This window comes from Enoplosus armatus, chromosome 5 (assembly GCF_043641665.1).
Source record: "Enoplosus armatus isolate fEnoArm2 chromosome 5, fEnoArm2.hap1, whole genome shotgun sequence".
NCBI lineage: Eukaryota > Metazoa > Chordata > Actinopteri > Centrarchiformes > Enoplosidae > Enoplosus > Enoplosus armatus.
In genome coordinates this window covers 21210653-21236455 of record NC_092184.1, presented here as the reverse complement: position 1 = coordinate 21236455, position 25803 = coordinate 21210653, and the positions used below count along the sequence as shown (strand labels likewise).

General features: G+C 40.6%; 1 protein-coding gene across 1 annotated transcript in view; it reads left to right on the top strand.

Moving 5' to 3' along the window:
- kirrel3b (kirre like nephrin family adhesion molecule 3b) overlaps window positions 1–25469 on the top strand; it is a 148383-nt gene extending 122914 nt beyond the window's left edge. The window contains exons 6-16 of the mRNA XM_070905758.1: window positions 1084–1189; window positions 8251–8399; window positions 8580–8707; window positions 9216–9342; window positions 16755–16855; window positions 20030–20240; window positions 21648–21755; window positions 22243–22326; window positions 22631–22746; window positions 23481–23567; window positions 25008–25469. Of these exons, the coding sequence (XP_070761859.1) occupies window positions 1084–1189; window positions 8251–8399; window positions 8580–8707; window positions 9216–9342; window positions 16755–16855; window positions 20030–20240; window positions 21648–21755; window positions 22243–22326; window positions 22631–22746; window positions 23481–23567; window positions 25008–25469 (1679 nt within the window). The remainder of the gene's footprint in view (window positions 1–1083; window positions 1190–8250; window positions 8400–8579; window positions 8708–9215; window positions 9343–16754; window positions 16856–20029; window positions 20241–21647; window positions 21756–22242; window positions 22327–22630; window positions 22747–23480; window positions 23568–25007) is intronic.
- The last annotated feature ends 334 nt before the right edge of the window (window positions 25470–25803 follow it).

Sequence of the window (25803 nt, the reverse complement as noted above, 5' to 3'; positions counted from 1 at the left end):
ATGAATTGTTCTAATAGTGAACACTCCATCCACTCTATTCTACATTAACATTAGAAATAACTTAAAAAACTACTGGTTGACTGTGGGTCACTTTGATCAAGTTTCCCTGGCTGCATTCGAAGCTCTCAACGAAATATACCAAGCCTCTTTTTTTAGAAATCCTGACAAATAGCTTCACCTACTTGAAATTCATTCTCTGAGTCTGTGGGGTAAATAGCTGTTTGTTTCACATGGGGCAGGATTGATATGGAAATTAACACGTATCTTCAAAAGGAATCCCACCTTTGTCAATTAGGATAAATTAAGTTGTTTATTAAATTTGCATAAGCTGTATGCTTGTTTTAATTGTACTGTATCACTGAGGTTGTTCATTGCTTTAATTGCAGTGGATTGCACTATGGACTATTCACTGTTTTCAAATTGCCATTTACTGAAACTCATTATCAAGTCAAGTTCTCCTTTGATTCACTCCTTATAACGTTACTAATGAATGTATGAGAATAAAAATAGCATGTTCTCTCCCACACCTGTGAAATACACTACAGTGTTATTCAGCAACTGGGCCTAGACCCCTACGTGGGTGGCAAGAAGATGAAATAGGGCATCAAATTATTCAAGAGTAATTGCCTATTATTTGGGAGAAAACGCTGCCACACACTGTGATATGTTGTCATAACTGTTCTAAGTGCTACCACATTGTATTGTAAGATAATCCAAATACAAAGACTTTAACCTACTGGTTTTAATGGAACATGTTTACCTACAGTACTGCATGTGTCATACAGCTAGATGAAAGGCTGCCAAATTTTGGGTTACAAGAAAAAAAACAATACGCAAATGTAGGTCCGCTAAATAAACCTGAGAATTTATTTTGCATGTCATGTGTTTGGCTGTTTTGTTTTGAGGTTGCATGTTTTCTAAACTATTTATAAGGTGTCTATTTTGTCCTGCAAAAAATTCTGTTATTCAGCCACAGAAAATGTCAACAACATAGTGTTTGTCTCAGGCTTACAGTTCACTACAGGATGTTTGAGGAGGCTGCCAGTTCTGTAATTGGTTGTCTTTGTGTCTCTGTTTTTTTAGATCTCCCCCTTGTCAATCTCTCAGTGGAGCCTCAGCCTGTTCTGGAGGGCAACCTTGTGAAATTCCACTGCTCTGCAAAGGCCAACCCTCCTGTCACACTCTACAGGTGAGATCATAAAAAAAGAGTTTATAGAGCCCCAGCACAAGTCACAAATGCACAAATCATGAACGTTCCTGTAATGTCAAATAGAAAGAAAATGTGGTACAATTAACTTTAAATGAGGTCTTCTCTAATCAGTGTTTCTGGTGGATAAGACATTTTCACATGAAATCAAATTTCACACCTCATTATTGATAGCATTAATCTTTGCCAGACACCTTCTTATGATGCCATGACACCATTATATCTGCCCATTCTTTGAAATGAAGAGAAGAAAAACAAGGAGAAGTGTTATGAAAATACACCTCCGGAAAAATCATTTGGGAAACCTTGTCATGTTCCACTGAGTTGCACCAAAGCAATAGAGTGCTTTGTTGCATAGCTGTTTGGTTTGTAGTCATATCATCTCCCTTGAACATTAAATGTCCATCAGTGTGTTGGAGGAAAGCTCGAAACATAATGTGCATGACATCTGATGAAGCTGTCAAGATTACAGCTTTTCTGAGATTGGGTTGTGCTCCACAGTGTACAGTAGGAAGGCAGGTTTCACCCCCAGGGGTCTGCTAGTGTTGTACAGTAGTGGTTGAATATGGACTACGGCGCATACTGTAAGTTTGAATTTAAGCTCGTTCTTTTTGTTTTATTGTACTCAAATGTTTCAAAAATGGGATTTCACGAGAGAAGATATGCTGCATTGTGAGGAAAGATAGAAACACAGATCTTCATTCTCATAGGATGTGGTCATTCAGCTAAACTCTGCAAGCAGGCAAGAGGGCACATGCTCAAGACTCAGAGACTCACTCTGAGAAAGATTGAAATATGCCTAAGACAAACTCCACAGCATGAGGCAAAAGATGCTTTATTCTGATAAAAAGTTTAAATTACACTTCACCCAAAATGCAAAATAATTGAAATAACCTGGGTCCAGCTTATTACACATCATTCCTGCTGTGAAGTGCCATGAGGGATGTTTCTGAGCGGTGGGGGACAGAGATTTAAGTGTGGTTAGAGCCATTATTGCCTAAAAAAAATCACTAGAATGCCTTTAAGATTACTCCTCATAACGCAGGTGAACCCCATCCAGTCTTTATTTCATTTTCAATACGTTTGCAAACAGTTTATGAGAGGACCTTTTCAGTCAAGGTTGTTGACAAAAAGACTTTCACTTAATTTTAACTTTAAATTGCAACAGCAAAGAAATATAGAAAATATTGATGACTCTAAATGCTCTCTGAGGCCATTGTACAAACAAAACACCATAGTAGTAGTCAATATGTGTTTGGATGGGGTATTCAACAACCCGGTCACCAGACAGAATGGCGATATTCAATAACCCTAAAAAAGCATTTCTTACAGTATGGTTATGGTTAGAGAAAAGTCGTGGTTATGGCAAGCTATGGTTAAGGTGTGGTTAATGATAGGCTACTAAAACATTTGGTTGAGGTTAGAGAGAGATTGTGGTTAATGGTTTACAAAAAGCAAACTTTCAAATATCAAACATATCAAATCAAGGTAGACCAAGACAAAACAAAAAGAAAAAGGCAACATAATAGACAAATACATTGGTAGACAAAACAGCCTTCCTTAAACATGCTTACCTCTCTGTCACATTGTGCAGCGGTTTTGTTTTTTACAAATCTCAATGCACTTGTATTCTTCAACAGTATGAAAAGCTGCATTCCTCTGTTTATTAAGCCTTACTGATAGGCACTTTCTCAGTTGCACTTGTGAGAATCAATTTTGTATTTTTTCTTACTGCATCTGTAATTGTGATGAAACAACAAAATGGACTGTAATTATTCTCATAAAATCTTGCGTGGCCCCCTAGAAGTGTAATACTGAAGTGATTTGTCAAGAGGTAGTTTTCTGTGTGGGAGGTTTTAAAAATTGGGCGAAAAATAAATGGAATGAAATCGATAGCAAAGGGGATTGGACGGCTCTGAATCTTGTAATGGTACTGGGAAATGAAATGGATGTACAACACACTCACAGGTGGCAAAACAGAGATGTTGCCTTTTTGATGGATTCTGCCCTTTTGAAAAAGAAAAGGAGGAGGGAGGGCAGTGATATTGTGGAAAACAAGGTTTGTATTTGATTGTGTAGGTGCACAGCATAGACAGGAGTTCTATTGCACCTGCAAAGGGATTTCACCTCTTTTGTTATGAGACTGGATCAATGCTAGAATCAGACCTCTCCCCAGGGTATCAAGCGCTGAGATGCAATGGCAGTTGAGATGACTTTTTCTTTTAGTTTGACAAACTACAGAATGAAAAAAGGTTGGAGGTTGAAGCTAAAAGAGACTAAAACTTCCACTTTCCCGCTATGCAATTTATTTCTCCCCTTCTCTCTCCTCTCTCTCGCTTTCTCTCTGCTGTCTGGCTCTCTGTCATTGACACAATCCACTGTGGGATTAAATAATATCCACACAGACTAATAACTTTTGATACTTCAAGGTTATACTCTCGACCAGTTCTCCGGTTTCATAGTCTCCCATTTAGATTTATCTGCAATTTATACAAGCACTTCAGGACTCCCGTGCACCATTGGAGTTCAGGGCATGGTAGACAGGGGATTTTTGGCCCTCATAATGCTTGCCTGAGAGGCTTCGACTAGGGAGAGCCCCCCACAAATTCCCCCTCTAGAGAGCAATATCACAGAGGAGAGCAGGAAGCTGGTCAAGCAGTGTGGGGCCATTTTTCAGTGCTAATACACTCTGTCTACCCCAGATCAGATACGGCACAAGGACAGAGTAGTTCTTAGACGGATGGCCTCTTTTCCATCCCCGAGAGAGCCATCCATTCCCAATGTGCACTGCGCCACTTTGCCATCCTCCAATTCAATAGACACTTGAGACACAGACCCAAGATAGTGGGGGTACTAGTCAAAGGCATGGTGCTTTCTGCTACCTACAACCCCTCGTGATTGCCACACTGGTTCGATCAATCTGACTTTAAACATGAAAACGGAAATAAGATATATTTCTACAGATACCTGAAACTTTGCCAGAACACAGCTCAAGGGGAGAGTAAAAGAGGGAGGAAGTCAGGGGATCGGAGAGGTGAGGTGTGGAGGTGAGGGTTAGAAGAGAAGATGAAAGTGGTGCTGAAAGTGGTGCTGAAAGTGTGAATGAAGTAAGAGTAATGGGCATGTGTTTCAGTCCGCACTCAGGGAATCAACACTCTCTTAGAGGGAAAGACGAGTGGGTCGGAACATCTTCATTACTGTTTATAATGGTAGGAGGGCTAACTGGCATACATCACAATCACTCAACCACCCTCTGATGAAGACACAGAGGGTTTTCTCAGATCCAAACAAGAACCCACCAGAGAGAAGAGAAAGAATAATAAACAAAGCAAATCAGGTCCCTCATCTGCACATACAACCATGCACAGAGCGACAACAAAACCCCCTCCTTTGCATGGCACTGCAGCAAATAACATCCCAATCCTCCCCACACGTATATTCTCAGTGTTGTTGTTGTTGCTGCTACTGCTGGATTGTTTGTCTGGTTTTGACAGACACTACAATCACCACACGTTCCTTCTTTGCAAACCTTGGAGGTAAGCTAATTGATACATATAACTGCCTGTTTTTGGGCAAGACTACTATGGAAGCCCTGAAAGGCAGGTGAGAAAGAAATTCTAATTATCCATTTTCTAAGTCTGATCTAAATTGTTGTCTCTCCTGTGTTTATGTCTTAAAAACATGTGAACAAAAAGTTTTTGCCAGGATAATCTGTCTGAGTTGCTTTTTTTTCATCTGTGAAACAGCTGCGAAAAAAAAAGTTTTGCCAGGTGAGAATAAATTTTTCATTTTTTCTTTTTTCTAAGTGACTTTCTTTTAATCGGTGAAAACAAGTGAAAAAAAGTTTTAGCAGATGAAAAAAAGAAGTTCTAGTTACTTAATTCATCTGTGAAAACAGATAATAAACACAAGCTACATTCTGTATATTGTGTGTTAGCAAGTTATGTAGCATTACTGTCATGCCTTTCCTTTGGCTAGAAAAGAAGAAAATACAGAATGTGCCTTGTGTTTAGTGCATGGAGAAATTAAAACTCACATGGAAGAAAGCATGGATGTGTTTACTCCTATTTAGAACATGGGGTAGTGGTTTTCACAGATGAAAAAATAGTCCTTTCACCTGGTCTTAAGTCATAAACACAGGAGAGAAAACAATTTAGAGCACACTTAGAAATGGATCACCAGAATTTCTTTTCCGACTTGCCTCTCAAGGCTTCCGTGGACTGCTCTTTCATAGTCACATTCCTATGTCTGCATTAGTTGCCACCAGACATACTTGAATGTGGTTGTTGTGGAAAGTGTTATTTTTATAGGGTTAGGGTTAGGCTTCAATTCCTTGGCAGAACTCTGTAATTTATGTTCATCAAAATAACAGCATGTTATTACTAAACCTGCATATTTGTTTTATATTCCACTGACAATTCAACAGTCATCACTTTCAATACGCATGTAAGGGAGATTGGAACTGCACTGTGCTGTGCTTAACCATGCTGATAATAACTGTGGGGCCTCATTTACTGTGGGTCTTGATGCTGATGGCACAGATACCTGCCTAATTTAATTGTTACTGTTTTATTGCTTTAATCACATTCAGCAAACACAAAACTCTCCCCCCCTTCCACGTCTCCTTCATCCTCCTCTTCCATTAACGGCAGACCTGTTTATCTGTTTAACAGTGTTAGCTTACAGACCCATGCACGCGCTAAAACACACACCTTGAACGTACATGGGCTTGCACACATAGACACACACACACAGAGACAATCGAGCGTACAGCATTCACACCCTTTGTTTGAAGCAAATCCCTGAATAGGATACAGCAGTGTAAAATGAGTCAGCTATTGAGTAAGCTTGCACTGGCCCGTCTAACCTCCCAAAGGGAATGGAGGTGTTTGTGTTACCCTGGGCCAGCTATGTTTAGACATGAGTCTTGGACAAGACCCAGCACACCAACAGGGCTCCCTTGCTCCCTGCGGACGACGGCATTCTGTCTCTGCTCCCTCTAACGCTGTCAAGGGCTCCCAAACCTGGCAGCCGCAACCTCCACTTGGGAGTAGCCGGCTGCCCAAACATCTGTGCTCACCCTGTTACAACTCCTACAGTGTGCGCTGGTAAAGTGTAGGTGGAAACACTGACATTCTGATATATCTGCTTCATGCTTCATTGTTGTCATCATCATAATGGTCAATATTATTACAACCACAGAGATTTGGAGATGTGGTCGCATGCCGAAGAATAAGCTCCATGGGTCATGAACAGAGGAACACCATACATTACGCCTTTCTCAACTTGCTTTGGTTGAGCAGTCCCTGGGAGACCCTGGGGTGGGTTGTTGGGGGGCCTATTAAGAGGGATGCCGCCATGGGGAGGGGACGGGAGCAGTTTTTTTGTAATGTGAAAGCTCAAAAGCTCCAGCACAGCTACTTAATGGACCTTGAGGAGGGATTGTTTCGTCAGCTGCTGTTTCCAAGTGGGATAACTCCATCTGCTGATGAAGATCATATTATAAGACCAAAAGCTCCAGAGCAGTTATCAACTGGACCTTTAAGAGAGATTGTTTTGTCAAAGAGAAGAGAGAGAGAAAGACCTTTGAAACAGTGTTTCATCAACATTATCGTTCACATCACATCGTCTTCGTCACCATTATCCTTATCATCGTCTTGATCATGACTACCACAACCATCACCAGCGTAACATCATCATCTTTATCATCATCACCACATAAACAGCAGTGGAAAGATAATGGTATTAGTATTCAGCGACACACTGCTTTGAAGATCAACAGTCATCATCATTAACATAATGGTTTTCACATTCTTTTAATCTTTCAATATGTAGCATACACATGATTTCATGTGCTAATATTGATATGGGATATGATATTATGCTACTCAAAGAATGAAACTAGATATAAGATATAAGTGTGGATTCTCTATTCTGTCCCAAGGCTATGTAGGGTATACATCTGGTCATACTCGCTGACACACACAAACACCCAGACACTATACTACTAACAGTGGATCAGACAGGCCAAAAACACCCGTCTGCCCTATTTTCAACATTTTTGGAAACACAGGTGTTGCAGAGCTCTCCGCTGTATCGTTGTCACGCAGATCTACTGCTGGAAAAAAAGCACCAAAAAAATCCCATGAAGCTCAATTAGAATTCTGCTTCACTTCACTTACCGATTGAATTAGGTAATCTGTTCTCATTTAAATGATAGCATTTCAGTCAACCATGGGCCCAGCTTAGTCATGGAAAACAAATGAGTTCCCTATCCCGTGAAAACTGCTCTCAGTACTGGCAGGAATATAAAATGGAGACAGGCACCGGTTCTGTTGTCATTGTTTTCATTTGCCACATCAGCATGCAGCCACATCTCTATTGTGGCGGATGGCAGCGTTTAGATGCATGAGGCATTGTAGGTCCCACAGCACCGTCTAAATTTTCCAAAGAGACCCGAGACTTTCACAGATGCCTTCGCTTCACTTTTATAAATGGGCCTCGTCTGTCGTAGCAGCAGAGAGCCATCCACACCACGCAGAGCGAGGCGCCGCTGCCCGTGACATCATAAAAGTCTCACCTAAACACGACTGGAGTGTCTGTATCCCTGTCATAGGAGCTATCATTCACAAACAAACAGATGTTCTTTATGTGATCCCATGTCAATTTATTAACATCAGCTGTTGTGTGTAATACAGTATGTGTCAACCAACGTCTTCATAGGTGGGGGGAGCTACCCATTTGTCATCCTGTGATTTGTTTTTCTTAGCTGGCACTCTGTGCTGCACTCTCTGCCTGGCTTAATGAGAAACGTGCTGTCTGCTCCGAGTCGCCAGGGAGCTTGTCACAGCATGGAGGGCTGCCACAAAAATATGCTGAAGCCAGCACAGAAAACCTGCCCCAGAATGATGATTTATTCACACAAAAGAATGCTATTGACATAAGGAGGTGTGAAAACCTGTCTTAAAGCCTTTTCCCCTTTTCCTTCATTTTTCCATTTCTTACCATCTCGTCCTTTCTCTGCCTTCTAATCCTCTCACCAGGTGGGCCAAAGGAGGAAGTATAATCAAGGAGGTCTCTGGAGACACATATGAGGTTACTGTGGACCACTCCTTCTTTACAGAACCCGTTTCCTGCGAGGTAACCAACCCTCTTGGCAGCACCAACATCAGCCGCAATGTTGACGTCTACTGTGAGTGGCTCCTTAAGCAATACTGCATGCCTTTCAGTAACGGTAGCAACGTGATAACGCATGGTTATGGATTTTTACAGTCTTGTACATTTTGACACTGAGCACCAGGAGCTGGTGCCACCGCAGTTGGTGCTTTATTATGGATGCATTGTAGACAGATAATGGTGTTTATTTCAACAGTTGGTCCTCGCATGGCTGCGGAGCCTCAGTCCTTGCAGGTGGACCTTGGATCTGACGCTGTGTTCAACTGTGCTTGGACAGGAAATCCCTCTCTTACCATAGTGTGGATGAAGAGGGGATCTGGAGTGGTGAGTGTATTGAGTTGCGCTGCTACCAAGTATGATTTTTAAACAGTTATACTGTAGCTTACAATAGAACCTCTGACAAAGCCTGTACTTGAGACTTTCTTTGATCCCAGGGCCTCCATGACCTATATGAAGTACTTTGGGTAGTTGTTCAATGTTATAGTCGTGTGTTTTGAAATGTGCATCAAAACCTAAGATTTTGAGGCCATTATTGTCCCAGCCTCTAGGTGACCTGCTCTCACACAAGATCTGTTGATTTGATCCACAAATTCAGTTTCATTCCCTCTTTCCTTTTGTCAACATTAAAGGCCAAAGCCAACCCCTTTACTCCTCTGAGCTCAGACCCCAAATTGGATTTTAATAATTGAGGAGAGGTGCCCTTTAAGGTATTAAATGGTCCATGTGCTGCCTTTCTTTTGTACCCTTAGAGCTGCTGCTTTGTTGCTATCTCAAATGCAAAGGTGCCTTTGCTGTCATTGCATTTGATGATCTTTGACTTTTTTTGCCACAGGTTCTTAGCAATGAGAACCTCCTGACACTGAAATCCGTGAGACAGGAGGATGCTGGGAAATACGTTTGCCGTGCTGTGGTCCCGCGTGTAGGAGCAGGGGAGAAGGAGGTTTCTCTCACTGTCAATGGTAAGCTCTATTATTGATATGTCTTTCACACAAACAGGCCCAGATGCACAGCCACAAAGTTGTCAAATGCATACACATACAAGTGTGAATCTTGAGGTCTGGGGTCAACGGCGGCAAGAAGAAAGCAATTTGTCACAGGAGTCAGTATTCTGCCTCCTCTGTGGTTTACAAAAGCCTTTCGTCTGTAAAACCTCCAACAGAATATGCAGCTTTATTTCTCTCCTGTAGTAGCAATAGTGTGGCAGTTTCTGTGAGACACGGTTAATTTTACCAGACAGGTATAGTAACAAAACACAAGCCATGACACACAAAGCACAAGGATGTGGCACATAGCCTGCCCATGCAAATTATTCTTCCTGAAAAGGGTAATAAAACAGAGCTGTTTCATCAATTGTCATTACTTTGAATCCTTTAAATATAAAAAGCAATAAATATAGACTTAGTCCTTTCAAGATATGGTCGCACATCTCATAAACAGGTGAAACGTACTTAAATTCTAATTATATTCTGCATGAGTCACAGGGAAGCTGCCTTTTCTGAGGCACTGACTGACTAATGAATACCAGCCTTGGTGGGAGACCTGGCAACTCTCAAACAAATGACTTCATTATCAGTGCTTGATATTCAGGGAGCATGCTTCAGTGTGGCAGAGGTTCTTAGTTGTGGAATTTACATGTCTCTTATTTTCTCCGCGTCCATCTGAAAGAAACCTGGGCCAAAAAGAAAAAGAACTAAACAAAACATGAGAGGGTTTTAAGAGGGTGGCGAGATGATGTTGAGTTAACGCTGACAGTGTATCGTTGCACATTTCGATAGCTAACAAAGGAGTTTGCCTGTAAGCAACACTGGTGCTGATTTGGGGATGAAGATACATCGAGTAGCAAACAGTGTGTGTAAAGATTTTCTTTTCAAAACCCAGACGTGAGCTTTGCATATCAGAGAGAGTGGGATACCAGTATTCCCTCCAGCACAAGATCAGAACCATGACTTTCTATGAAACCCCCCCCCACCATCTCAGCCAGGAATTCAGTTGAAATCAAGGCAGAAGAGGCGTAAGGAAAAATCATGTCTAATTCTATTGTCTCCAATTCTGTTGAAAGCAACCTATACTGGCACCCTCTGTACAGCCTTACATGTAAACAGAATACATAAGCTCCAATGTAGCAGTGTATTTTGAAGCATCTCTTTTCTGCTCATGTTGCTATCGAGATTGTGCTGTTTTCAAAAATGATGCCATGAGAGAAAGAAGATGGATTGTTTTAATAAAGATTATAACACAACACAACTCAGAGCACACTGGGAAACATACAACAAAGATGGAATGGCATGTTTGTTTAGTCTCTCAAGACTTCATTCAAGCAAGTTCTGGATGTCTTCTAGTCTTTTTATTCGTTCACATTCTTCCTCTCTTCTTTTCCGTCGTGCACCTCCCTGCCTGAATTGGTATTTGACATTCAAAAGCCTTCTTCCTTTTTACCCTTCTGAATAATTGAAATTCTTCTCTTTTTTTCAAACCACATGAGGAATCTTGAGTCATTTCTTACCCGGTCCTTGAGGCGAATCAGATTGTCAAACTTGTGAAAGTGCAAATAGTGCGGTTGAAGTGGTGGCGTGTGTGGGGCTCTCTCCTGAGGTTCGCTGATTGTCCTATGCCTCTGTCTCAACAGCACTGACAAATGTGAGCGCCCCTTACCGCTCATCAGCCAATAAGCCCGACATCACTGACAGTCAGCAGGACTCAATTGATACTGACAATGAATAACTAACATAACGGATGAGCGAGTTTTGGGGAGGACGGCCTGGATACAGTAAATATCAGGCAATGCTGTGCATATTTAGAGTATTCATGATGCGACGGTGTCCGCTGCACATTTGAATGTTTCTTTGCTGTTTGTTTTCCCTGCAGTTATCCCCCGATTCCATAATGCCGTCATTTAAATTACATGTGTTTATAATTTGTCATTCCCTCTGTCGCTCTCCTCTCTGCCGTTGTGTTTCACTAGCTCCCACTGTGGCGTACCACATAGACATGAGGATTCCTGCTTTCCCTGGGGAAGAATGTAATTTAATTATAATCAAACAGCTAGCAGGGGAGACAGTTTGTGTTTAAGTCACTAATGGATACATATTGCTTTCTCTAGACAAACATTTTCAGAAAGGAAATCTCATATGTGGTCGTCATGTGGCTACATGTATGAAGGGGGGGCTGTGCACGTCCATGCGTGTGATTATTTATACAGCATACAATATATATGCATGGCTTTTTCTGCAGTCCTGCAGAAGTTGGAATTGAGGGAAGTTATCTGACATGCTTGAAAGGATTTAGCTTGTGTATACTTAAGGTCCATATATTCATGCAATACATATTAATTAATATATCCATAAGTGTGAGTAGATCTGTACAGCCATTTGTGTTGGTGAGTATGTGTGTGTGTGTGTGTGTCTTTAGGCAAAGCAATATGTAAAACGACACACATACAGTTCTTGAGCAGCCTAGGGAGAGAAAGCCCATTACCAGAGTAAAGTAGAGGGAGGGCTGGAGAATCCCTCAATATCCCACAGAGCACTGGGTTGTTATAGATCTTTTTTTCTGCTGTTTCTTTTTCTAGACAGTCTTTATGTGCCTAGTTAATTAGCATTCCAGCCTTCTTTAAACTGGAAATGACACCATATAAGAAAGAAAAGTGCAAATTAATGAAGGAGAAAACTGCATTTAAGAGATGCAGCACATTCGATCTGACCAGCTAAATTTAAGCATAGTAAAATATGATCTGCAAGACTTTCTGGAAGACTTTGAACTCATTTTTCTCATTATATGTACCCATGACATGCAGTGACACATTTTTTTATGTGTGAAAAATATTTTTAATTTATTCCCACCATGTTTAAAAATCTGGATGTGGGGTGAAGTTTTCTAAAAGGATGGTTCATTCCGAAGTTCAGGCTTGTTCACACCGGCTCGTGATTTTTGGAGCACAACTGCTTTGAGGTCAACAGCTCCAATGTGTCCTCTGTTTGTCCAGGGAGGACATAATGTCCTTCTTGGTACATCCAATGAAGTGGAAAGAAAGTCTAGAAATAAACAGCCAGCACATTAGAAGTCAGTTGCCACTGATAATAATTAATGGGTTTCAACTTGGATCTTCATCTGGTCAAATAATTAGATCACACACATCACAGATATAATTTCAGTAAATAAATTAAAATATATATATTTAAAACTACAGGGCAAACCAGTTTTTTTCACATATTAATATTGTCACAGTGCTCATTTTCCTTTATGATATTGTCGTGTCTATGCGTGTCCATGTCATTGTTATTGCTATTATTAATCTCAGCTATTATTACAGCTGTAACTACTATTATCAGTCATATTTCCATTATTATTATAATTATAGCTGCTATGGCTACTGCTACTGCTGCCATACATCTCTCTCTCTCTCTCTCCCTCCCACCCAACCGGTCAAAGCAGATGACCGCCCACCTAGAGTCTGGTTCTGCTCAAGGTTTCTGCCTTTCAAAAGGAAGTTTTTCCTTGCCACTGTCGCCAAAGTGCTTGCTCATGGTGGGAACTGTTGGGTCTCTGTAATAACATCATAAAGAGTCGGTCTAGACCTGCTCTATCTGTAAAGTGTCATGAGATGACTTTTGTTGTGAATTGGTGCTATATAAATAAAATTGAATTAAACTGAATTCAATTGAATGTGTTTAGCATCATGAATTTGCCACTGAGAACAAATAAGGTCATTCATAATGTGTTGTGAAGCAATCTCAGACCCTCAATTAATCAAGAATGTTCTCCACAAAAACTCAATTGTTGACGTTGCACTGGCTTATAACTTCAAGACTATTGTTGTATCATTTACAATGAATAGTTGTATGCATAATGCAAGCAAGAGGCTCGTCAGTGTATAGTTATAATTGTGTGTATTTTGTCTATTGATGTTTTCTGTTAATGTGACCATACTACAAAGACTCTTCAAATACTGACTGAAATCATGCTTTCAGCAACCTTAAAACATTGGATAAAGCACTAATTGTGGCTCGGGAAAAGAATGATTTGTGTTTCTGGCATGTGCCATCTGTACTGAGTTATTACTGTAAATGTATTTCACAGTGTGACGTGGAGACAGTATGGATCACACTGCATGGGGAGAAAATACAGTCTGGTCCCTGTTGTAAAGATGTATTGAGCCAAAGCAGGCAAATGTGGTGAGGCAGTCAGCATTCAGTGTAGTAAAGTGTGTATTTTTGCAGAGGTTAAATATGATGGCTACCTCAGCTGACCAATTAGTGATGCAGAGGAAATTATTTGTGATTGCAGCTACACATCCACTCTGACTCACTACTGTTAATGTAATATAGCACAGTTGAAATCTAGTAGTTTTCTCACTCTTACAAAACAAATTGTATCTGAGTTCCTCTTATGTGTGGACACATTACAGCGTGACTGGACTATGTGAAATACCTAATAGAGTTATAACATATAAGAGTTATATCATAGATTTTAATATTCAAAATGTCCATCGGAGCAATACTCTACTGGAAATCCTGTTTCCACTATTTATTTGCATCATCAGAGTTTTCCATTTCAAATGTTTAAACAAGTATGTAGCCATGTATTTACATCTCTAGGACAACTATACATCAAAAACTGAGTTTTTTGGTATATTTCATTAAAGAAAATTGTTAAAATATTAAATATATAACTGAGTCTGGTTGGTGCCTTCAACATACAGACAGGATCTCCTCACCATGGATTTCTCCCAAAGGAAAATGTGGCCACCAGTGACCACACATTTTTCTTCCGTGTCAGTTGCCCTGTAGCTGTTTTGTGTGCTTTTTTTTATCACAAAAGAAAACAGAGAAATCAAAAGAGCTGTGTTTAGGTAATGAGGAAATGTCAAGCTTTTGTTCAGAGCGGATGCCTCAGTTGAGGAAGGAAATGTAAGCCCTGGCCGTTTGACACCCACACCAACGTTGTGTAATCAGATTGCAGCGTCCACTCCAGAGTTAACACCTCCTCAAATGAATGAGCAAAACATTGTGCCCAACATTTTGATTACCTCCCCTGCTGCTAACATTGATGTTGTAGTGCCACCCACCTCCCCACTACCAAAGCGTTCGTGCTCTGATCACATCGTGTGAGTAACAAACACGTACTCACGCACACACACAGGCATACACAGACACACACACATACTTTCAACCCAGGCTGAGCCAGAGAGATAAAGCTATCTAATTATATTCCTCATTTGCAGTTCTGATCCATAGAATAGATCCTCCCCAGCCACTACCACCGGCCTTTCGCTGCCAGCAAGCAATTGATCTTGCCGTGTTTTGACAGTTGTAGCTCATACGAACCACATACTTTGGTTTCATCTGCTAATCACAACTTAGTGCATGCACATAAAAATGTGCTAATATGAACTATAACACATACATGCTGCACTAATATTGTCACTCTGTGTTGTCAAACCAGTGAAAGAAGGGTAACAGCTTTCAATATATTTTTCCGAAATTGTCTGCAGCATTCATTCTGCAGCAGTAGCAGCCTTCCAGCATCCTCCAGTAGCATACCAAGACGCCATCTGGCAAAGTCTCATTAAAATGCTAATTCATTTTAATAAGAGACAGGTAATAAACTGCAATTATGTATCGTCAGAGAGATGGCAGAGAGCGGGAGTTTGAGGGAAGTTGGCGGAGAAGCGAGTTGTCTCACTAATCAAGACGCTGCCTCACTTGCCACCCCCTTAAACCCACATTCTTAACCTTAACCATCACAAGAGACGTGCTTCATGGTTGATTTTAACAGCTTTTTTTACCAAGTAAAAAAGGATGAGATGTGTTATTTTTGTGACAGCATCTCTTTAGAAACCCAACTTTTAAATCTGAAGAAATAGAGGTGGGTGAGGGCAATTATGTCACTTTGTTTGTGTATTACTTCAAATTGAATTACCTCCACATTGCGTCTAGAGGGCTCAAAAGAAGATTCACCTAAACAACACCTAAATCATTCAGTATGTGGTGGTCCTATAACGTGAGCAAACCCAAGGCTACTGATATACTGATAAGCCCACATGATTGTTTCAGACATGATTGATGATGGTTGGGCTTCTGTCTCGTAAGGAGGTCCAAATGTGAAATCACTGAGTGATGGTGGGAACAGCCAATCAAGGACAGAGAAAAATTCTATCAAAAAATGTACAGTTACATTACAAACGGCATAAGACATAAACACAAAATACATATGACGAGATCAGAAAAAAACATAATGAAACAGAAAAGCAAGATTATCAGCTTGGTAAACGGCTATTCAATTTCATTTGGAATTACTGTATATGAAATGATATAAAATGTGCTTGGATCATGTACAAAATTCCTCCACAGTGTTATTCTTGAAGTGTAATTGCATCTGTCTAAATATCATGTGAATGTAAAAGCAAGACATTGCCTCTGTACTTTGCTTTTCTGGGATTTTACTTACAGTGAGCTCTTCAGGACCACAGGGAAAATACACTTGAAAGGCAGAATTGGGTCATATGTGACATCTTGTCGTCATATTAGTGCTGTCACCTGGTGTGAACAGCCTCCAGACCAGATGGCAAGCAGACCAGTCGTTTAGGCTGAGCTGCCCTTGTCAGGCAAGATCTTGTAGCCTGACCAAGGTTTAACACATGCTGGCTCAAAGTCCATACCTGCAGCTCCTGTTGATTGAACTAACCCTGTTTACATGGTTTGTAATTCCAATCCAAGCCCTTCCTTTCAATCAAACTCCCCTGAATTTTAGAGGTTATAAAAGTTTTTTTCATAGTTACAATATGAACAATGACAAAATGTAAAAATACAATATAAAATAAAACATTATGTATTTTGTCATACAGTGTGTTGGTGGGTGTGTATTGTGTATTTATAGAGAGCTGGGGCTTAGTGTTTAGTTATTTGCTAACCTGCTTTAGGGGTCAAATCTGCAGCAAGCAAATATATATATATACACCGCAACAAGAGTGTCATCTCCCCACAATGGCATTTTTCTCTTTCCGTTGGTGAAGTCGTGAATAGGCTCCAAAGAACTGCTGTAGCACTCTCCAGCTACATTTATCTCCATGGGAGAAATCAAGCCAGCCATAAATCAACACTTTCTTGATCCAGAATGAGGTCTGAGCCCCCCACTTTTGCCCTTTGTTCAGTCCTTGTGTGTCCATATCGCACCGCAATGCAATCTTCCCCAGGAGTCCCAAATTACTGAACACTTCAGGTGTTACTGCTTGGAACAGGAGAGCAATTAGAATAATGTACCACCAAAACTCTATTGAGCAGAATTGTCATATGACCTGAAAAATGAATTTAATTATTCATGTTTCAATTTCTGTGACTCATTTTCAAACTTTTTTATGACTGTTCTTTTTCAGGGCCACCTACTATCTCCAGTACGCAGACTCAGCAAGCTTTACATGGAGAGAAAGGGCAAATCAAATGTTTCATTCGGAGTACACCTCCTCCGGACCGCATTGTAAGTACATCTGGACTGCCCATTTTTTCTGATCTCATCTTTGTCTCATCTTTGATTTTGTTGCAAGGACACATCCAAAACTATAATCATACATAAGTATTTTATTGATATATGGCAACTGAACAATGCAAATTAGATGACCACTCTTTTCATATCTGTGTCTGAAATATAATGGCTGACTGAACTATTGATCTGTTAAGTGGACAGCACGAAGAATGTTATTGCTTTAGCTCTATCATTTGTTTTCATATGAAAAGGTGGGCATGAAACTACAGTTTGAACCCTCAATTTCTCATTTAATGCACACTTATGCTGTTAGCACTGATCCCATTAAGATTTATGGACCTTATACAAACAGTACTACTCTCTGAGCTCGCTTTGCTCTTATTATTAATTGTGTGTGTGTGTGTGTGTGTGTGTGTGCGTGTTTGCATATGCGAGTGGTTAATTGCCATACTTTGTCATTTAATGTGTGTTTTTTTATTATATTGATGTCCAGCATTAACCAGCAACATAATTATTATCAGGTTTATTTGAGAGCGGTGCCTGTGGAGGCCGGGCTGCATGGTCTTAAACGTTTATCCTTGATTCCAAAACTATTTATTTAAGTATCAGTCCAGGTTTCCTTTCTTTCGCTGTATGTCTACAGAAATTACAAATGTGAAACATAACTTGTGGATATGTCAAGTCAATTTTGTTTATAGCTAAAAATCACAAATTTGTCACAGCAGGCTTTACAGTCTTTTTAATATACAATATCCTCTATTCTTAGAGCTAAAACTCCATAAAGGATTTTAAGAATAAGGGTGAGAAAATATTTTCACGGCAAGGCAAAATGTTGTACATTGTAACACTGCATTTCACAACTCTTTAGCCACCTGTCTATTGCAAGCTTGAAGTTGAATGTGTTGTTATCATCTGACTTCCAATTTGTCTTTCTCGCTATTCATCAAGTATAATGAATTCCCTAGTTTCTTAGTTGAAAACCAGCAAAAATGAATCATATAATTCTCACCATAGTCACCCAAAACAAATGCACTAAGATGCCTTGAACAAAAGCAGCCACTAAATGGCATGTGTTACATTATCATAGCACCGCATAAATAAATCTAGTATATGCTAATATCTGTTGTTTTCCTGAGTTTCTCTCCCCACATCACTGCAAGTGTCAACGTCACTTCACATTAGTCCATCATGTGTCAGAACCATCACTTCCTTATATCTAGTATGCAAGATATATAGTATGCATGCTAGTATTTCAAAACACTTAGATATTCTGTTTATGTCCACACCAAATAGTGATTGATTTGAAATACTTTTAAATGTATACATTACATAACAGACTGGGTTTGCAAAAATTGACTTAAAGTGAAAGAAATGCTTAACATTTAGTATATACAGCACTGTACTGCACACTCCTGTTTACAACTTTGGAATGTATTTTATTCCATCAAGATCCAGTGAAGGTAGTTCGACTTAGTAAGTTTTGTTACTCTAACGAATGAGACAGGCAGTTAGTTGATATAACGCAGTGCTTTCCAAAGAACCCAGACAAAAATCCCAAATACCACCACATATATATTTTTTTAATATGTCTGTATTACATACAAAATGTGCAAAAGATCAAAGGATTCAATTATTTTTGCAACGCATGTGCTGCTGTGCTCTCACAGTGTACAGTAAAAGAAAACATTTCCATTCTGCTTTAGAAATAGCTTAAGGAATACGGAATTAATTACAATAAATTAAAAGTTTTGTTTTGGCTGTTAAGGTGTAATTTTTTTTTATTTAAAAATATTTTCAATCTTGTTCCTTTTGGCATCATAATTATTTACTGTATTCAAAATATATTTAATATATTTTATATTCCTCTGTTCCAACCACTCCTCTACAAATGGTTGCTTGCAGTCTCCCAACGGCCAAATCCAAAAAGCACAGTAATTCAAATACAAGAGATCTGCCTAGAGTACATGCAATTTTGTAGTTATCCATTAGACATTAGCTCAGTCTACAAATTCCAGCGATATCTCAGTGAGCTGGTAGCTAATCTAACAGAGATGATGGGCCAGTTAACAAAAAATAACCATAACATTTTTGACCATTCTGAAGTGTTCACAATAGAATAAAACATCTGTAGTGTATTCCCACTGATTAATTTCCCTCTGACACTTCTCTGAATCACTGAGCTATTCACCAAACAAAAGGAGCTCTTGCCCGTGCATTGACAGCAGTAACTCATACCACCTTATAACATAAAAAAAAACATCACTATCTCTTTATTTTTGTAGAGTACTAGATTCATCTATTTATGGTCATCATGTGTCTCCATGGAGATGTACACTAGCATCCTGTCATAGTGCAAGAATCATCCAAGAACATGCTGGTGAAATAATGATTGCAGGCTAGCACCATCCTTGTAAACACCTTCCAATGAACTCCAGCACCAATTGAAAGGAGGATCTACTGATTAACACTGGGTGGCTGTGTAAAGCACAGATGTGTGGTGGCTTGTTCAGCTTAGACACTTGAATACTACAGGTCCCTTGTTCAGTCGCTGCGCTGCACACCATGTGGCAGTTGTTATCAGGGTCAGAGGTTTCTGTTTTGGAGAACTGTACGAAAGGAGGTTTGCATTAAGTGTACAATGAGTTGTGTGTATTCTTAATGCCTATGTACACTGAATGCATTTCTTACCTCATAACAAGAGCAGAGTCTATAGCCATGCTATCAGCTCTGTGAGGCTGTACTCAGGCACAACAGTGCTTCGAGCTAAACGCCAATATCAACATGCTAACAATGAAAATGCTAACATGCTGACAGTTAGCACTTTTAAAGTTTACAGTGTTTGCCATCTAGTTTAGCATGTTCACCTGCTAACATTAGCTTATTATCACGTCATTAGTTTGATCATAAGCTAAATTGGACAAATTAAAATTCTGGTGGCGCTAGATATAAAGTTAGGGATCATTGGAGTATTAAAATTCATCCTGAGGTGCGCCTGAGTGTCTGTACCAAATTCCATGGCAATGAATTGGGTACAACTCATGCATTTGCATGTGTCCTTGTGCAAAAACAATACAGGGACACACGCATCAAAACACTGCTCTACAGCGCTGCTAGTGGTCAGACTTTCACACAACGCATACCCCCTCTTTATCCTCTGTCTTTTCTCAGGCCTGGTCATGGAAGGAAACTGTGTTGGAGTCTGGAACATCCGGCCGCTACACCGTGGAGACTGTCACCACAGAAGAAGGAGTGATCTCCACACTGACCATGAGTAACATTGTCCCGGCTGACTTCCAGACCATCTACAACTGCACCGCGTGGAACAGCTTTGGCTCTGACACCGAGATCATACGCCTTAAGGAACAAGGTGGGAGCCAAGGTTCGACAGGTTCCACCTTCCTCTTCTTCAAACCACGCAGCTGTGGTTTTCCAGACATTGATAGATGGAGACCAAGCTGCAGTGTTTTGTGTCCATCACTGTGGTTGTGCCTGACCTGTGTCCGTGAGCTTGTGATTTTAGCGTATGTGATTGGGTTGATTTTAGTATATTATATGGTATTTTCTTTACTTTGATACAGCAGTTAAGTGTGCATGAGCGCCATTTGAGTTTTTTTTCAAATTCTATCAGAAATAAGTTCTTCAAAATTGGCATTTTACCAATTTGGGACTGCAACATGGTAATACAGAGTTACACTGCATGGCCTGAATTCTGAATCGTTTGATGTACAGTAAATGTGATGATGACACCGATAAATTCCTGACAAATTAATTTTCTGGGTTAACATAAAGTGCAACTCCCTGGTAATTTGAACTGGTGACCCTTAGCATACACTGCACCCTGAATATAAAATACACTGTGCCCCCTGCTTCCTTCATGGGAAAGACAAACGTGAAGCATTTCTTTTGCTTCAAAAATGAATCCTTTTTATCTCTTGACCTTTTCCCCTCTACCGTAGGGGAAGCTGTGTTTTCTATCCACTTATTGTAAATGATAAATTATAAGCTGCTTATGTGAATGTGACATTGATCAATGAAGACATTAAAAAGGCTTTAATGATGTAGGGAGAGCACTTGGTTGTTTTGCGTTTGTTTAAAATGCGAGAAGGTCATAAATGTGGGTTGGTAACTAAGGTCATTAAAGCGTGCATGATGTAATGAGGTAAAACGTAATGAGGACGTTTAATGTTGGAGAAGCATATAGATGCAGGTTTAATCTCCTCCTAGTCGCACTATAATATCCTCACAATAACACACAGACACATGATTATGCTTAATTCACACACTCCACTCAATGAAAATAAAAGCCCTCAGTGAAATGCTTCTACCAGCCTAAATGAGTGTAAATTAAAAGTTATTAGACAAAAGGATGATGAGACAGTATTAGTAGGAAAATGTTCACCCCCGCTGATAACAAAAGGTTTGGTAATTAGTTTTTGTTTGAATTTGCTGTAATTTGGATATACTGCACAGAACATATTTTCTGTCGCATTGTGGCTGTGTAGTTTTATTGCATGGCCTTGTGCCTGAGGGATAATGTCAAAGTCACTGAGAGGGATAAAATATAGCATATATTCCCTTAGTTTCTGTTTGTTGCAGAGACAGAAAATAGGGAGAGATGAGGAGAACTGGTGCATGTGTGTGCCTGAAAGAGAAAGGTGGCCTCTATATTATGACTGTGTGCTGTTGTGTACTCTCTGTCATGTACCTGATATTGAATTTAATGTACATTTGAGATGTTTGTGGTATGTAATTGTAGAAGGGCATATCTCTGTGTTGCTCTCTGCAGAATCTCTCCCCGTGGCGGTGATCATCGGCATTGCTGTGGGAGCTTTTGTGGCCCTCATTGTCCTCATGGGCACCATCGGAGCATTCTGTTGCACCCGCTCCCAGAGAAGTACGTCTCCTCTTTCCCCCGTCCCATCCACTGAAGCATGCATGCCAAAGTACTGTGTCACCCCCAAGCACACAAGAAAGATGTCCATTTATTCAAATTTAGATATTGTTTTCATTAAAATATACGGAGAAAAGGAAATCTACTTGAAAAGTTAAGTAATTTTGGTTGTTTGGCAAATTTTGACTTGAGGAAATTTCTGACACAAGATAAATTACTGGAACATAGTGTCACGCTAAGATGAAATCACTTGTTTGAGATGGACATCTTTTTGTGGTGCATAGATAGCCAGATTGTAATAAGGGCACATTTCATGCAATCTCAGTCTGGCTGCATTCGCTTTTGAGGCTATTTCCATCCTGCGCCATGTTCACTGCCACCCACCCATGTACCAAGTGACTCAGGTTAGAGACAGTCAGCCACTGTCTCTATCCAAGAACCAATTTGTGCTACTGGTCCCTTCAGCATGTCTATTGTCTGTATACTACAGAGGAAGCGCACCTGGTTATGCCCTCACTGCCCGTCTCCATCTGTGCTCACCAGAGAGAACTTGCAAGCAAAATTAAGACAGAAAGTAAGACTTTGTTATATGACAGTATCATCAGCATTGTCCCAAACAGAATGAGCCGCCGTGGAAGGCTGTGTGAGATTGCATATGTATGCAGAAAAAAAGATAATCTTGTGTTGGCAGGAAACAAGTGATTAATAATGCTTTATATTGTTTTCGGGAAATGGGGGAGCTCTCACAAACCAAACCCAGGGATCTTTGCTAAATTCTATAATACTGCACATTGCACTGGGGGAAATTATAATGTCAACAAATACAGAATGGTTTTTATCCAGCTTATTGAGATATATGTGTCATCTGTTTCTGCCAGATCTGAAAGGTGTTGTGTCGGCGAAAAACGACATCCGGGTGGAGATTGTACACAAAGACCACAACGCAGCACGAGAAAACGAAGAACACACCTCCATGAAACAACTGATGGTGAGTGTGAGTGTCGCAACATACTACTTTCCACTTCTTCTTCCTGTTTTCAGAATTCTTTTTTATATGTATATATATATTTTTTTTCCTTCTTAAGCTGACAGTAACGTAATGAATTATTAACTCGTAGCATTGATGTTTCCTGTGGAATACATTCTTTCCTGAGTAATGGAAGAAAAGAAAGGAATGTAGATTGTGCTGTAGTCAAGGCAAAGGGACTATATTTATCTATATGATGCCACTAGTCGTATGAGCAGAACAGACCCCAATACATTGTAACTATGGAGATGCTGATACATACTGGCTAATCCTACAGTGGGTGTACTTCTGTATCTACATGCCTTCTAGACACACAAAGAACTGTTTCCTCTTTGGAACTGTACCAGTATTTTGGTTTCCATGAAGCCTGCTCCAGGGCTGGGCTATTTGCAATGTGAGGTTTTGGATTACATTTTCTTTCAAAAACACTTAATACAGTCTGTACTTGATGTTAGTGCAGGGAAATGAGCTTAGCTACCTCACAAATCTGCATTTTGTAAAGATACATAAAAGATATTCACGGTTACATTATTAATGTTCCCTGCCAGCCCTGAGTGAAGGTGAAACATGTCTGACTGATATTGAAAAAGCACCAGCGATAAAAGTGAAATCCTTCTGTCTCAAATGCCTTTTTTTCTCTTAGTGGAAGAGTTTCGGAAACTACACAGACTCTTAGTATACTTTGCTTGATTTCTATGCAGGTTGAACGAGGAGAGTTCCAGCAGGAATCTGTTCTGAAGCAGCTGGAGGTTTTACAAGAGGAAGAGAAGGAGTATCAGCACATTAAGGTACGACTCATGAACAACGACAGCATGAAGACGTGAACGTGGGAGAACGAGAGTAAAAGGCGGTGAGAGAGAGAGAGAGAGAGAGAGAGAGAGAGAGAGAGAGAGCGCCTTTGGGGCAGAGGGCGGTCTTCAACTCTGGGACCAAAATAGCTGAAAAGCATTAATCCCTCTCCTGCTACACATGATTTTCCAAGGATCCAGAGTCCAGAGGCAAAATGACTTCAGCTAGAGGTCTGATTTTTATTAATTAGTCTCTCATCAAAGGTGGTTCAAGAAAGCAGAGGCTGGCTGTCCCTTAAGCTGTTATTTAATTTACTTAAGGTGTTACTTATACTATATAGATGGGATTGGAGTGTTTTAAAGAGTATGCAGGAGAGAGTGGGAGAAGTGCATTTGTGAAGTACACCAAATCGCTCTCTTTTTTAACACGTTCTTTAAAGCAACATTCTGTTCCCATTCCTGTGCTATCTATCATTTCAAAACCATTGGGACCTGCAGATAAACGTCTAAACGTCTCCGTTAATCTTGTCCAGAAAACAAATTTTGACCCTTGCATTTGTTTCCTTGTCCAAGCGGATGTTGCCGTCGGCTCTCTGGGGTGTGCTTCTGTTGTGTTTGATGCGTACCTGCTCCCTCTGGGGCCGCATTTTTTGATCCCACTTAATGGCAGCATGCATGAGGCGAGAGCAGAGGGGGGACCGAACAAGAGATAAAGGCCAGCCGCAAACAATCTCCCTGTCTGCTGTCTGATAATGACAAGCATAACGAGGATCCTCTCAGGTTGTCGCTCTCATTTTCCCATTATGAGCATTCTTCTTTTGGGATTTGCCACCACAACTCACTATGCTTGACATTCACATCCATTCACAAGAAAACACACCCACACACACACACACTCATGCCCTAACTGGACCCTTAGCAACAGCACGGTGCCTGCAGCCTAGCAGACAAACAAGGGGCACAGCTGTAGCCTCAGAAGCCATTTCTGTGCATACATGGATTCACAGACACTACAATCCGTTTAGGTCTAATTAAAGCTGGTATGTGAGTGAACTTTGCAGTGACACGTTGGATGCCAAACTATGAATCATCAAGGCCCGCTTAATTAGCAGGAAACATGATTTTAAGGTTAGCATGGGGGCTGACTAAATCTTAAAACTAAGCACTGTTTTCCATTTTCTTGTGATGTGCACGGCAGCTGATTTCCTTATTTATTCAGACATTTGAATGGTAATTACTGCCAGTATGACCTTGGCTCCTTTTGGGCTTTGAGAAGAATACGCGTAAATGCACATAAACAGGGCGATGGTTTTCTTTTTCTTTTTCCCCTTATTTCCTCTATTTCCTAATTTGCTATTACATATAGCCTACAACAAAAATAAAATATATAATAATGATAATGGTAATAATAAGAATCTTTCTTTCCTGTGTTTCCAATAGGACCCTACAAATGGCTACTACAGTGTCAATACCTTTAAGGAGCACCACACACCTACCATGGCTGGGAATCAGTCCACTGAGGTGAGGAACCCCACCAACACAGGTACCCTAGGCAAGCAGCGGGTACCGACGGGCATGTCCTTCACCAACATCTACTCCACTCTGGGAGCAGGTCCCAACCGTCTGTACGACTACAGCCAACGCTTCGTGCTGGGCATGGGCAGCAGCTCCATCGAGCTGTGTGAGCGGGAGTTCCAGCGCGGCTCACTCAGCGACTCCAGCTCTTTTATCGACACGCAGTGTGACAGCAGCGTCAGCAGCTACAGTAAGCCGGACGGCTACGTGCAGTTTGACAAAGACAGCAAGGCATCGGCCTCCTCCTCCTCCCACTATTCCCAGTCCTCCTCGCAGAACTCAGACCTCACCCGGCCGCTCCAGAAGCGCATGCAGACCCACGTCTGACCACCAGGGAGTGAGGGTGTTTCAACGGGGTGTAACAAGCAGCCAGGATTGTAAAACTGTCACAGCATCAGCCCCCAGGAGCCCCTAACGTAACTGTAACAAAATGTTACTGTTTCCTCTGAATGCCTAGAGATGCAGGGGTGGTTGGCTTTAACACACTGTGTGACTTGTTCAGACTTCTCAATGTCCCAAAAAGAGGATCAAGAAGCCTTATTTTTCCCTCCTGCTTAACCCATCAACCACCTCCTTTTTTTTAACCCATAATCAGAATTGTGCTGCAGAGAGGTTATTTGCCAAGACAGAGACAACACAAGTTGGTTTTTGCTGTGGGATT